At 46.5% G+C, this 15,413-nt stretch overlaps 1 protein-coding gene across 1 annotated transcript in view; it reads right to left on the reverse strand.

The window, feature by feature from the left end:
* Nucleotides 1-1,427: 1,427 nt before the first annotated feature.
* The window catches only part of atp1a3a (ATPase Na+/K+ transporting subunit alpha 3a), a 21,476-nt gene continuing 7,490 nt past the window's right edge, over nt 1,428-15,413 (reverse strand). Inside the window, 23 exon segments of the mRNA XM_080485357.1 lie at nt 1,428-2,731; nt 3,024-3,115; nt 3,803-3,805; nt 3,807-3,902; nt 4,120-4,250; nt 4,453-4,598; nt 4,771-4,894; nt 5,490-5,644; nt 5,973-6,141; nt 6,244-6,394; nt 6,550-6,686; nt 6,887-7,062; nt 7,179-7,371; nt 7,468-7,712; nt 7,820-8,018; nt 9,550-9,729; nt 9,853-9,941; nt 10,384-10,501; nt 10,623-10,757; nt 11,898-12,011; nt 13,029-13,232; nt 13,508-13,567; nt 14,058-14,171. Of these exon segments, the coding sequence (XP_080341483.1) occupies nt 2,703-2,731; nt 3,024-3,115; nt 3,803-3,805; nt 3,807-3,902; nt 4,120-4,250; nt 4,453-4,598; nt 4,771-4,894; nt 5,490-5,644; nt 5,973-6,141; nt 6,244-6,394; nt 6,550-6,686; nt 6,887-7,062; nt 7,179-7,371; nt 7,468-7,712; nt 7,820-8,018; nt 9,550-9,729; nt 9,853-9,941; nt 10,384-10,501; nt 10,623-10,757; nt 11,898-12,011; nt 13,029-13,232; nt 13,508-13,567; nt 14,058-14,171 (3,060 nt within the window). The 3' untranslated portion in view covers nt 1,428-2,702.

Below are 15,413 nucleotides of genomic sequence, written 5' to 3' on the forward strand. Positions count from 1 at the left end.
CCAACATCACCTGAAGGAAAGGCTGCGGATGCCCCCCTCTCATCTCTGATTGGCCAGACGCTGGTGGAAACACCCACAAACACAGGAAAGCAAACCATTTAATCCTGTTACATTTATGTTAAAAGTTCCAATCTGTTTCCTCGTACAAATTGCACATACATTCGGTTTAGAATTGAATTTGACAAATGCTCGTCCTATCAGAGGAGAGGAAACATCTACAGTCCAGGAACGACGGCCTGCAGGTTACGTCTTCATTAACCTCGTCACACTATCAGTGTATGCAAGAGATTTTGAGCAGTTAGTGAACAAGGGACACGATATTGTGTGCGACGGTGTGACACTCCGGAGAGAAAGGAGCCGAAAGAAAGTAACAAAGGAGGTGACCTATATCCCTGGGTTACAAGGGCGTGTGTCAAGTGGGCTGGAGCACTCATTTGCTCTGTGAGCCTTGTAATAGTATTCATGAAACATCAACACCACTGCACTCAGTCACTCTGTGTGTGTGTGTGTGTGTGTGTGTGTGTGTGTGTGTGTGTGTGTGTGTGTGTGTAGACAGTAAGACTCATCCAGTCACAAGCAACATAAAACTGATTCACATGCTCCGTTTCTCTCTTCTTCTGCATCATTGTTTTATTGTTTGTGACAAAAGCTGCAGTGTTGCACTCACTCACTCTTCACTTCCCGCTGCGTGGCGGTGCGTCGAGTTAAATCCTGACCTGGAATGGGGAGAACCACGGTTTGAATCCCAGTTACAGCAGGAAGAGGATCCGTGGCGAATAAAGAAAAGGTCCAGTGCAGAGAAACACTGTGGCTTCCAGGATTCATGTACCGCAGCGTCACAGGGACAGACTTCACATTCACACGTCTCACCCTCACACTCACACACACACACACACACACACACCATCAGGCCCTTCAGCGCCTTGCTCGAAGACACTTCAACTCTACCAACTGATACCCACAACCTATGGAATTATTTTCAACTTAAAACATTTTAAATGACCCGACAGCCACACAGGCTTTGTTGTTATTGTTCCCGTCAGCTCGGAGCTGTGAACGGTTTCCGACTCCCCAAGGCTGCATGGTTTTGCTGCCGTTGGCGCTCTCGCCTCACGGTGACAGGAAGAAGATGGAGGGACGATTCCTGAGGACATTTCTGTCGTTACTCTCCAATAAGTGCTGCTGATGAGTTTCTCCTCTTTGGGAATTTTTATCACAATTTGAACAGATGATTCTTTTCTTGCATGTGATTGTCGCCATTCCCGACGCAGCCTGGTACATCGATGACTTTGTTTTCCTGTTTATTGACGAGACTGGCTGTCTTCACTCTAACTTATTTCTATGAGTCACAGGAACAGTCTTCCTGACCTGAATGAGCTTCGACTGGAGTGAAAAGAAAAGAGAAGACTTGACACTGTTGTAATACGTAAGAGTTGGTCACAGCATTTATTTCCATTTTCTGACAAAACTCCACACAAAAACAAACTGGAGACCAAGCTGAAAAAAGAGAGATCCTTCTAGTTTATTTCATTTTCGTTTTTGTTTTTTTTTGCTGCTGTTTTGCAAGTGAAGGTACAGTGCCTTGTTCGAAATATCCACAGATTTAAATAATGAAATTGGAGAGAAATCTCTTTTTCCGAGGACACAGAAAGATTGATTTTTAAACGGGGTGAATTTGGGAGGGGTGGGGGGGTGGGTGGGGGGGTTGCAGGTAGTGAAAGTGGGTGAAAGTTTACAAGGACGGAGGGATTTGTTTCACGGTGTTCACAAACAGACAGACAGACGGAGACAGATCGGCAGGCGGGGGGAGGGGGGGAGGGGAGGGGGGGTGGCAGAGAAAGAGGAGAGGAAAAGACAGTGTGCTTTGTCATGTCTGAATGAAAACAAGCAGCTCTCAGACCCACTCCAAACTTAAAGAAAAAATAAAAATACAGAAAACTTTTACGAACAATTCAGTTTTTTAAAAAACACCCAGTCGTCTATTAGAAAACAATAAGCAGAAACAAAAATCTGGGGGGTGTAGGAGGGAGGGGGGGGTTCCACCCTGTGGAGGGCGCCAGTGAGAGACTGTTAATTGAGAGGAGAGACGGAGGAGGAGAGAGAGAGAGAGAGAGAGAGAGAGATAGATAGAGAGAGAGAGTAAAGTCATCGTGGGTGAATGGCAGAGAGTGGCAGTGATTACGTAGCCGGACCCGGGCGATGACGCCACCAGTCGATAGTCGAGCTGCCGGCAGTGGAACAGTCAAGTCGTCGTCTTTATTCCTTTAGTTTTTCGTTACTTCTATTTTGTTCAGCGCCACACGTGGGTGGAAGTCGAGCGCACGCATGAAGAGTGGCTGCTGCTGCTCACAGTGTGTAACAGGCGGCGGCACAAACAGTGTTACTGGCAGAGTCGTGCTGTAAAGACTTTGGATAGAAAGAAACAGAACAGACGGACAGAGAGGATAAACAACCCCCCCCCATCCTCCCCTCCTCTGTCGTTGGTCCTCTGGTCATCGACGTCTTGGCGTTTGTTTATTTCTTTATTTAGGAAATGAGGATGAAGAAATGAAGATGAGGAAGAGGAGTAAACATTGTTTTCTTGTACAGTTTGAGTGTGACGGGGGGAGGGGGGGCAGAGATGATGAGGGAGGAGGAGGGGGAGGGAGGAGGGGTGAGCTCAGGGGAGGATGAGGGGAAGAAGTAAATGATGCTTTGATAATTTAATAGTACGTCTCTTTTTCCACCCAACCTGCAGAGAAAGAAGAGAAGAGCAAAAGAGGGAAAGGGAAGAAAAGGAGAAAGGAAAGTGAAAACTGTGACCGATCGAAAAACTTAATGTGGAGTTTCACTTCAGGTCGGAATGTGTGTAAAGTACATCTTCCCCAACAAACACAAAGTGTTTTTTTTAAAGCAGTTTGACGACATGATCACAACTAATAAACTCTGATTAAACTGTTTTAAAGTTCTTAACAAGAACTACTGTTAAACAGTTTCTTTTCACTGAACCGGTGAAACGGCTGTCGTGTGTCGGTGTGTCTCACCTCCAGGGCTCCGGCGAAGGATGACTTTCCGGATCTCATCGTAAACAAAGATGAGGAAACTGTACGGGAACGCACAGAACCACCAGCTGGGCCTGAGACGCACACGGAGGGAGAAAGGGACTGAGTGAGAACAGCGCCGGAACAGTTTCACTGAATTGTGCCAAGAACAGATTAGTGATCCTGGCAGAATGGAAACATGGATGGATTTTAATGTTTTAATGCAGGATGGAGTCATTTTGTATTTGTCTTGTTTGTTTGTGGCTGAACAAAAGGTTTTAATCTCAGGGAGGTTTATACCTGCTTAAAGAACTAATGCTGACTAACTGATTTAAAGCTGCACTGTTGTGTTTTAATTAATAAAAATAATACAGTCATTGAATATTTCTGAGGGAGAATCTTAAACAAGCTCTCCTGTTTCTCTTGAAGGGAGGGAATGTGTTTTATGACAACAGGTAATTGTGAATCAGATATTTACTCTGTGTATTCTGTATATTTCTGCTTGTCTGATGTATCCTGGTGTTGTATGTACTGTTGTTTCCTCTTTTACAAGCTATATACTCTATGTGCAACACATCAGATTTGTTCTATGTATATTGCACTGTCCCTGATAAATAAATAAATTGAAATTGAAGATTCTCAGTCATTTGGTCGGCCCGGCTGTTGAGCAGACAATCACCTGAGATAAGGATTCAGGACTGACTGAAGTGTGGAAGACATTTCACCGCTGATCTGAAGGTCTACTGAGCAGCCAGCGACTCCTCTATCGATGTGTCGCTTACTTGAGGGTACATCCGTAGTGCCACGTCCATCCCGGGGCAGTAGGACAGGAACGCAGCCAGAGCCGTTTCCTCAAATAGGCCAAAGATCAAAATCTTATTCCTGGAAAAAGATAAAGAAACACGAGAGCTGATGAGAGAACCTGCTGCAAGTTGAGAAGACGGGAAAAAAAAAAAAAAACAGCACAGAGAAAGTACGAGACAAGTGACCTCTTCAAATCTCTTCTAACTCGTAAAACCCTGGAGATCCTAAATCTGAAGTTCTCCTCTGGTTTTAGCGTGAGGACAGACAGTAAGGAGGAGGATAATAGTTTACTCACCTCATGCCCTGCTGGAACACAGAGTTACGTCTGGTCTTACAGATGATGACATCTGCCCACTGCACCACCACGATACTGACGAAGAAGGCTGTGTGGCACGTAAACTCCACAATCTTGCGCTGTTCATAGGTCTGCACGCAGAAAGAGGAAAGAAACGGAGAGGTGCTTGATTACTTGAGAGGCTCATGACGATGATGTCATCTCCTTGATATCGGGGATTTTTCACTCAAGATCCTGCATTGGAGTTATGAAACATTTCAGGAGGAACGTCCGAGGAACCGGATTTCACAAGTGAAATGAAGTGAAACAAGGAAACAGAAGAGTGATCTTTACCCATTGCTGCCCGTAGCTGTCCTCCAGATCGTTGTTGGAACGATCGTCCCAGTTCAGACGGATGCCGACGAGCACCGACGGCAGGAAACCGTTTTCAGCCATGATGACAAAATATGCAAAGAAGCCACCGAGGGCCTGGATCATACCTGCAGAAACACAGTTTACTCTAAATGAATCGCTGAAGCCTCTGTGGGAACACCAGATCCTAAAGACTGAGGGAGCTTTAATTGATATCAAACAAATCCTGTATTTATCTAAAAATAAAATCCTTTGCAACATGCAGCACTGTCCAGTTGATGGCGTGATGACTGAGCGTACCGATCTGTCCGTAGGCGATGCTGATGAGGCGCTCGTTCACCAGTTTGTCCCTCAGTGGGTTTCTGGGCTGACGCTTCATGATGTCGCTCTCTGCTGCTTCATAAGCAAGAGAAATAGCTGGAACCTAAAAGAGGCGGCAGAACACAGAGAGAATGACAATATGTTGGTGGGTTTGATCTTGTCATGTCAAACATGTGAAGCTGACTTTGGATAAGGTCTCATGTTTTAAGTTTGTAGGATTTATGAGTCGTTAGTAACTTGATCTTTTTGTCTCTCAGTCTAGAAAGAGCGCCTCCTGCCTGCTGCTTCTTTTAGTCAAACACTGCCACCTAGTGTCCTTCTCTTGCATGGGACCGTGAACCATGGGGGAATCACAAGTGGAGATCGAAACACATCCGTGTCTCCCTCAATATATCACTTGTAGATTTCTGTTAATTATACTTTTGTATGTGAAAAACAATCAAACGTGATTCTATGTACTCAAAAAGTTTGTGTCATCTGGAAGCTCAGATGCGTCTGTGCAGTTAACATGCCGACATGTTTGTGTGCAGCTGACTGGTTGACTGAGTGAGCATGGATGATCAGACATCACACACACAAGCACTTCAATGTGCTGGATGCGTAGGACCACCAGTTTTGTCAACATGTTCCCAACTGGTGTCTTTTGCGTTTTCACAGGTGAACCAGACTGGAACTGAATCCATCACGTCTGTTCTCACCATGTCGGTTCCCAGGTCGATGCAGAGGATGGTGATGGTGCCCAGAGGCAGCGGGATGTTGACCAGGATGAAAAACAGGAAGGGGGTGATCTCCGGGATGTTGCTGGTCAAAGTGTAGGCGATGGATTTCTTCAGGTTGTCAAAGATGAGGCGGCCTGGAAGAAATGAGGTTGTGATCAGATTGTTATTGAACACCAAGAGAGAAACTACTGTTCACACCACAGACGCACATTATTATTGTTTTCTTTACTTTCTACTACATTTTGTCTTTAGAAAAGAGTTTCTTTTCACCACAATTTGTACAAAAGCTTTTTTTACTGCAACAATGACAACAAAAGGCCGGGAGATTCTGGCAGGACTGCTCACAGGTTTGATTGAAGACATCAATAAATTTTTTTCTCTCTTCACATCATCCCAATTCTTTGTGGATCTGCCTGCTCTTTTTCTTACTCTCTCCCACTTTGATTCCTTTGTTCACCTCACCTTCCTCCACTCCAGTGACGATGGAGGCAAAGTTGTCGTCGAGCAGGATCATGTCTGCGGCCTGTTTGGACACGTCTGAGCCAGAGATCCCCATGGCAACACCGATGTCGGCCTTCTTGAGGGCAGGAGAGTCGTTCACGCCGTCGCCTGTCACGGCCACGATGGCGCCCTGATCACAGACCAGCTCGTGTTATTCACAGAAATTGCTGCCAACTGTTAAGAGATAATATGTGCAGTTCCAACAGAATGAATGGGTTCCCGGTTAATGTACCTGTCTCTGGCAGCCTTCTACAATAATGAGCTTCTGCTGTGGGGAAGTTCTGGCGAAGACGATCTCTGTGTGGTTCCTCAGGATATCGTCCATCTGGTCCTGGTTGAGCTCTTTCAGATCTGTACCGTGGATTACACATGCCTTGGCGTCCCTACGCAGGGCACACAAAGCCCACCAATTCACTTTCTGGATCGGATTTCAAGCACAGCCCTCACAAAAACACTTCTATATATCCATGCAATGTTTTAAAAGTCATTCACTGTATTAGCAATGTGATGGAGGCCACGTGCATGAATCCCGTCTGACCTGGGGTTGACCTGACTGACGGGGATGTTCAGACGAGCAGCGATGTCTTCCACTGTCTCGTTGCCCTCTGAGATGATTCCCACGCCCTTTGCGATGGCCTTGGCTGTGATTGGGTGGTCACCAGTCACCATGATAACCTGAAGGCACAAAGAAAGATGAAGAAGGAAAAGTAAGCGATAAAACAGGAATTGACTAAGGAGCAACAGATGAGGATGAAGAGCAGATTAAACTGGACTGAAAACAAAAAGATGACAAAATAAAACATTTGATTAAATTCTCTCAGAAATGTGTGACCGTATTGGGGTGGACTCGTTGAAACGTTCTACTTGATGCCCACCTTGATGCCAGCAGAGCGGCACTTGCCCACAGCGTCTGGCACGGCGGCACGAGGAGGGTCAATCATGGACATGAGGCCCACGAAGCAAAGATTCTCCGTTTGAAAGTTGACGTCATCTGTGTCGAAGGCAAAACCTTTTGGGTATTTGTCCTCTGGCATGAACAAGTGGCAGAAACCTGGACAATTAAAGGAAAGGAGGAAAGACACTCAATTTAATACTTTATTTCTTCACATTCCTGCGCAGTTTAACAATAAATGAGCATCAGGGAGGTTTTCTTGTTCTGGTCCTCACCCAGCACTCTCTCTCCCAGCCCTCCCAGTTCCAGGTAAGCGTTCTGGAAAGCCTCCTTCATCTCGTCGTCCATCGGCTGCTCCTTGCCCTGCATCATAATGGTGGAGCAGCGGTCCAGGATCCTCTCCGGGGCGCCCTTCATCACCAGCAGGTAGGGGTTGTCATTCTCCTCTTCAGTTTCATGAACTGAGAGCTGACAGGAGAAGAAGATCAGAAGACACATTTCAGACAAAGCTTCTGGCTTCAGTTTCAGGTCCGACTTCTTAGTTTTCAAGTGGAGAGTGTTCACCTGATACTTGTTGGTTGAGTTGAATGGGATCTCGGCCACCTTCTTATTCTTGTCCCTCATCTGCTTCACGGTGCCACAGGAGAGCTCGATGCACTTCAGCAGAGCCGACTCGGAGGCATCGCCGGCTACGTCCCGCTTGAGGATGGGTAAAGACTCCTGGCCGGCTTTGAACACAGCGCGGTTGCACAGAGCTGCAATGCGGGCCAAAGACACCCAAGTTGTCGAGCTCTTGTCGAAGGAGGAGCCTGAAGAGACACAAAGATAACAGTGAGTGTTCATGTTCCTGCAGTCCAACACCTCACAGAGGCTTCACGTGTTTACAAACGGTCTTTAGGACAACACGAAAACTCACCGGACTGATCCTCGGTGGTGTCGGCTTCATGGATCTGATTGTCGAACCACATGTGGGCCACGGTCATCCTGTTCTGGGTCAGCGTGCCCGTCTTGTCGGAGCAGATTGTGGATGTGGAGCCCAGAGTTTCCACGGCCTCCAAGTTCTTCACCAGGCAGTTCTTACGAGCCATTCGCTTGGCAGTGAGAGTCAGACACACCTGGGTGAAACACAAAGCAATGGAAGAGAAAGGAGGGAGGGTCACATGGAAGAGAAGGAGAGAAAATGAGTTGGAGATAAAACAAAACAAAACAAAACAAAAGGAGGGAGCAGACAAATCAAAATGCAAAATAAGTCATTACTATCTCTTTTGTAAAGTAACGCAGCTGATGATCATCTCCAGGCACCGACTGACTTGTGCCAATGAGCAGACACGTCGTTGGCGACGTGCTGCACTGAAATGTTTCCCCCGTCTGAGAGCCGAACCCGCCCACATGCCTGGAGATGTTCATCCTGTGCTTCAAGATATCCCTCGATAGAGCAAAATGCATTCAACTCAAAAGGTCTGTAGGATGATGGAAAACACAGCCCAACAAGCATTGCAGAGAGAACAAGAGGCGTGAACGAGTGAAGCAGGGAAGCAGAGCAGCGGTGCATTATGTTATCATGCCAAGTATGGCAAAACCAGAGGGCCAAACAAAACTAGCCAAGGCCAAGCAGAGGAGGCCGAGTTCAGCTCAGGAGGCTGACTAGTTATAGACCTAATGTCATTACATTAGCTAGTCGTTGTCATTGCAGACAGCACCGTGACTGGCCTGGAAAAAGAGAGAGAGAGAGAGAGAGAGAGAGACATACAAAGAGAAGGATGGACAGGGTGAAACACAAACACACATGGAGCTGCTTTTTGGGAGAGAAAGAAAGATAGAAAGATGGAAAGAGAGACACACAAGACAACACACTAGCTTCACTATGGAAACAAGATACCGACACAGAGTTACGTTAGAGCAGAAACACACACAAAGATGCACACAAACACGGAGCGACAGCAAACTGCAAAGACAGACGAGCACAGATAAAGACGAAGCGGACGGACAAACCGCCCACAACGAGGAGACGTCAGCCAGATCACTTCACACAACACAGAGACACATTAACACGGATGTACAAGTGGAAACTGAAGTTTAACTGCAAACAACAAATCTAATGTTTGATGACTGAAACATGGAGCGCAAGATAACACGTGATAAACTAAAAGACAAAGTCAGCATTTCTTAAACTGTACAAAGCAGCAGCGTTGAAAGTTAAAAACCTGCACCTTGTTGAATTTGGTCCTTAATGGCGAGTGCAACGCTGCAAGAATCGCTGTTCGACCGCTTGATGATGCTGGCCATCTTATTAAATTAGTGATTTAGTCCATTTTTTTAAGTCGAAAGAACAATGCAATGTTCTTTTTGGTTATTCACTATTCTAAAGGAAGTTCAGTTCTTTGAAAATGGACTGTTAGTTTCAGGGGATGAAGATATACTTTATTGGATTTTCTGTTTGTTTGACTTGGAGAAGCTGATGAAACTAATATCTAACCCAAGTCTGCAAACACTGAAAACTGAAGGAAAAAAATTACACATGAAGTCTGTAGAAAAACAGTTTAGAACACAAGACAAGTAGACAGTAACACCCCTCACTTGCACTAGAGTTATCAGCATATTTCGTTTCATCCGACTCACACACTGCGGTGTACGAGTTTGACTCACAGTGACGGTGGCCAGCAGCCCCTCGGGCACGTTGGCCACGATGATACCGATGAGGAAGATGACGGCCTCCAGCCAGGAGTAGCCCAGGACGATTGAGAGGACGAAGAAGGTGACGCCGAGGAAGACGGCCACGCCTGTGATGATGTGGATGAAGTGCTCGATCTCCTTGGCGATGGGAGTCTGAAAAGAGAAATGAATGAATGAATTCAAAACAAAAAACCAGACGAATGATTATTACTTTTACAAACTAAATCTTAAAAATCTCTAAACGTCTCATTCCAAGGGTTTTGGTGAATATGTCACCTTGCCAGTCTCCAGGCCGGAGGTGAGCGTGGCGATGCGTCCCATCACTGTGCGATCTCCAGTGCACACGACGATGCCACGAGCAGTTCCTGCACAAAGAGAAGAAAAGCCATTTTACACTTTTGTTTCAGCTTCAGGTAAAGACGAAGGAGTGATCATGGCTGTTTGGCAACATCAGGGAGGATGTACTGCAACAATATGTCCACAGGGGGGCGCCACACAGAGCGCAGCCTCACGAGAGTTGCAGGGTCTCCCTGTAACACCATGGCCTGGAATGGCTGCACTAGAAAAGAAATGGTTTCAGGTTAAAAGCGGTAACACGCCGACTCAACAGGCTCCCTGAAGACTCCAGTGAAGCGACTTCATCACACTAATTTGGGACGTCTGTGTTTGCAGGACGATCTGAGCACTGGGACAGAACGGTACAAAAAGCGAACACACATACACACTCTCTGCACAAGATGTGGAGTTTCTCCCTTCACGCGATGAGCATGACGGTAATAAATGTGACCTCGTCGATGGTAAACGTACCCTCGACACAGTTGGTGGAGAAGAAGGCGATGTTGCGGGTTTCTAGCGGGTTGTCGTGCGTGCAGTCAGGTGACCTGGTCTGAGGCTCAGATTCACCAGTCAGGGACGAGTTGTCCACCTACAGAGCAATCAGAGAAAAATATCAAAAACACATAGATGAAGAGGAGGAAAGAGAGACAGAGACAATACTCCAGAGGTCAAAGTCAAAGGCGGCATGATGTGAAGTGTTGTTTTCTCACCTTGCAGCCATGGGAGGAGATGATGCGGAGGTCAGCAGGGATCCTGTCTCCTCCTTTCACCTCCACCAGGTCTCCGGCCACAACCTGCTCAGCATTGATCTGCATCTTCTCACCCTCACGGATCACTAAGGCTTGCTGAGGAGAGAGAGAGAGAGAGAGAGAGAGAGAGAGAGAGGGGGGAGAGAGAGAGGGAAGAGAGAGAGAGAGAGAGGGAAGAGAGAGAACACAGGACAGGATTAAGTAAGACATTTCCTTTGCGCTATCAGGACACTTTTCCAACAGATAAAACACACATCTGTTACAAAGCTCAAACCTTGTAACACTTAATGATAAAAATACCACAACATCTCTCTAAAGGTGTTATTTAGAGAACGGCCGGGAAAAAGTGGAGACCAGACATGGATGCAGATGTAGTGACAGCTGATTGGGTGTGATGTAATAATATTTTCCAGTTGCTGATGGAGACAATCCACACAGGAACAGAGAGAACGTGCAAACTCCAGACTGAAAGTGCATCTGAAGCTGGTTTTCTTCCTGCTGGTTGGAGGCTGTGGACAGAGGTCAGTGGAGTTTTGCACATATTGTTCAGTTTTCAGGTTAGATTCCGGTTTCTGTGCAGAGCTTGCATGTTCTCCCTGTGTAAGCGTCATTCTTTCCAGATGCTCCAAGTTCCTTTGTCCAGTTTGAGGTTAAGCGTCGACTACAGATTGCCTGTAGGACTGACTACAAGTGTGTCCTGTGACGGACTCTGCCTTCACCCAGTCAGGTTGGATCAGCTGCAGCAGTACAGAAGATGAATCGATCAATGAACAGAAATGTTTCAGTTCATCAATCGTTCACTTGATCAGGCTCATCGGCCACCCGCCAGTTTCTTAAAGTCAATACATTAGTTTTAAAGGTGAAGAAGATTAATGCATCATCAAACATGTTAAATATATGCATACGGACTTCATTTAGAAACTTCCATCCAACTGTTCTGTCATTATATCAGTTGCCAGCCTCTCCTGTAAAGTTGTGGGAGACATGTTCGGTTACAAATGGGCCTTCTGGGAGAATAAATGTTAGGGTCAAAGTTGTCTTTTCCCTGAATTAGATCATGACAAAGTGAACAAAAACAAGTTAAAGCCCGAGAGCTTTCTTCCCAACAATAAAATAAAGCACGTTTTCACTGCTTCACAGCTCAAAGACGCGAGTGTTAACTGGAGATTCTGAACTTGAGCACAGCAAAAGTATCTCTACGTGATGAAGGTGTTGGTTTGTGAAAGTGTGGAGTACCTGAGGGACCATGTTCTTAAAGGACTCCATGATCTTGGAGCTCTTCGCTTCCTGGAAATAGGAGAAGCAGCCGGTGATGATGACGACAGCCGACAGCACGATACCCAAATACAACTATGGAGACAGAAAGAGGGGGAGGAAACGTGAGGCTTTCATATTTAATACAGAAATAAATCGAGTGACTTCACCTTTTTCTAAAAATACATCAAAAAATAGACCAGCAGACTGAGACAGACTTGAAATTCCACTGGATTCAAAGGAGGTAAAGAGGTTATTTTGGGAAACCGATGCTTCTTTAAAGTGTGAATTCTACAAATAAGTCAAATCAACGTTCATCTTTCATGTGAGCCTCACATCATCTGTGGGCTGTCGACAGGTTTAGAGCTTATATAGCAAAGCGATGCTCGTCTGTCGTCTAATGTGTTAATGGATGATCATATATGTCTTTTCTACGGCTCCCGTGTTACTAGAGACGATGCTGTGATTCAACAGAGCTGCTGTCTCACCATGAGTCCTCCTGTGGTCTCCACCAAGTCTTTTGCCCTTTGGTGCAGCGTATGTCAGAGCCGTTTAGCCTCAGTCCGGTGGCTCTGCTCCGCGCTCTGACCCGACATGACGACGTGCTGACCCACGGACACCCCCTTCTCACCCCTCCATTACCAAAGCCAGGAGTCACCAGTCCCCTCAGCGAGGCTCACATGGATTCTGACACCATGGAGTCACTCTGACCAGGGGTCGGCCACGATTTGGACAAAGCGCTGGCGCAGTCTTTGTAAGTGACACAGCCTCATCCCTGAGGACGAGTGACTCAGCAAAGGGCTCTGTGCTGCGATACGTTAGAAGACCAGTAACAGCTCATCTTTCACCTCCTTGAGAGCTTTGGAGTTACGATGTCGCCTCTCACAGATTAAGATTTGTTTACGTGATGAAAATAGACATTACAGGTCAAACGACCTCTGATTGCTTCAAAGACGTCTTGACCATGGACACCCTCCATACGGCACAAAGCTTTATCCTATGAACTACTACGTTTCCAAAAAAATGATCACACAGAAACTAATTGTAAATGTGGATGAAGTTCTAGAATGAGCTTTCTCACTCCTCTACAGGCTGTGATGACCTTTGACCTACATTGTCCCCGGCGGGCTCGTCCTCTGTGGCGGCCTGGATGGCGTAGGCCAGGAAGCAGAGGATGGCGCCGATCCACAGCAGGATGGAGAAGCCACCGAACAGCTGGCGGCAGAACTTAACCCACTCGGGGGTGGTGGGGGGAGGAGTCAGGGCGTTGAGGCCGTCCCGGGCCAGGTACTCTGCTGCCTTGGCATTGGTCAGACCCTGGGGGGGGGGGGTTATTAGAGTAGGAAGGGACGAGGAGTGGTAGAAACGACGGAGGTATAGAAGAAAAACAGCTTTGAGCATCAAAAAGATCAACAGAGTTAGGAAACTGAGAAATGACCGACCGATGCTCAACAGAAGTCACACTATGTAAACGCATTAAACACAGATTTAACTGTAGTAACAGAGTACACAAGAAATACTGAACTGCCTTGATTCACAGCTCAGGGGAACGTATGAAGAGATACAGAACATGTTGGAAGCGAAGCTCTTACCTGGACGATGTCAGTGTTGTATTTCCGGCAAACCTCTTCAACAGACATTTTGTGTTCAGTCTGCAAAGAGACAAGAAGTCATGAGACCGTCAGTTCATGTAGAACCCTACCTGGTCCAAACCTCCTGAAGCCTAACGGTTTAAATAAAAGAAGAAAATATTACGATTTTAATCATACTTTTGGCCACATGGCCATCGACCCTGCCCGGCAGGCTGCACACATGCTTACTAAACTATTACTCTGCAGTTTAGAATCGTACGTTTAAATCATTAGATGTTATTTGTTGAATGATTGTATTGATTTAATTCGAGGACAAACCCTGTGGGTTTGCAGCTCTCTCCTTTTCAATCAGGAACATTAGATTGGAGCTGGCGGGCGGCCAGGATGCAGAACCTACAAACTTTCTATCTTCTCTTCACCACTCCTTTCAGTTTCTGTGTTGTTTGTTCACATGAGGCCAACTGAGGTTCAGCTGACGCCGTCAGTCGCCGTTGTGAAGGTTGAAAGAAAAGAGCAGCGAGGCGACGGAGAAGGGAAACGGCGGACTCACGATGGGAACTTCCTTCTTCAGGTCGTCCAGATCCTTGCCTCCCTTCTTCTTGGGCGACTCCTTCTCGTCCTTGTCCTGCGTGGTGGCCACGCGGTAACTGTCCGACCGTCCATACTGTTACACACAAACACAGGAGCACAGACTTTAGTGAGATGTGAACAACAATATTTCACAGCCGAAGCAGCAAACAACAGTTTGTCATCTGGAGACCATCTGACCACACAAACGATTCCTTGAGCATTCACAGCTGCCGAAACATCCTCTTCTCTTCATTTTGAGTTCCAGTCAAAAGACCCAGATGGAGATAATCCCCTGGCATGAGAGGGGGAACTCCACACTTCCTGATTAGATCAAGCATCATTGGAGCACGGGCCAGTATCAAGAGCTCCACTTAACTCCTCCGCTCATTCAGAGCATCGGTGTTTCTGAGAGGCGGCGTCAGGAGGACAAACAGCCTGAACACATTCATGGTGAGAATCACGGTGGATGGAGGAGAGTCGGCCTCGGCTCCATCCTTCACTGTGGGGGTGGAGGAGATTTCATTCATTTTTAAAAGCTGCAACCCTGAAGCTGTAAAACACAGAATTGATGAGCAAACCAAATCAGACTGTTATTAAGAAGTGGAAGTGGAGGTCAGAGAGCAAGCTGCTGGTTCAAATCTCTGGCTGGCAATTCACGGCCGTGGTTATCTGTTTTATCAATATGTGACACGGAATGTCAAGAGAGTTTTGTTTTAGCTTCATAAAAGCAGTGAAAAAACAACAGAGTGAGAGTTTCAGCCCGACACATCATGTGATCCACATGTTTGATGCCTGATATTCATCCTGACACAACCTGAGCAGTTGGGGTGAAGTGCCTTGCTCAGGAACCCACAATGACCTGCTGGCAGTGGGATTTAAACCAGCGGATGTTGGGACTCATTCCCTCCAATAGAACAGGAAAAATAAGACACACACACACACACACACACACACACACACACACACACACACACACACACACACACACACACACACACACACACACACACACACACACACACACACACACACACACACACACACACACACACACACACACACACACACACACACACACACACAGAGTTTATCGTGAGGACAGTTAATCTCACAGAGAAGCAGAGCCGGCGTTAAACCACCAACCTGACCCGACCACACGAGCTGCACCGGGGGGGGGGGGGGGGTTATCATCACGTTTTTACCTTTTAGCGGCAATTAACCATAAAGCTGAACTCCAAACATATGAAACACAATAAACAAGAACATGAGCTACGATCAGAATCTTGAGATAATTCTTACTTTGCACCGAATCACTTTTCTAGTTTCAGTCACTGAT

The sequence above is a fragment of the Lipophrys pholis genome (assembly GCF_963383615.2).
Source record: "Lipophrys pholis genome assembly, chromosome: 17".
Classification (NCBI taxonomy): domain Eukaryota; kingdom Metazoa; phylum Chordata; class Actinopteri; order Blenniiformes; family Blenniidae; genus Lipophrys; species Lipophrys pholis.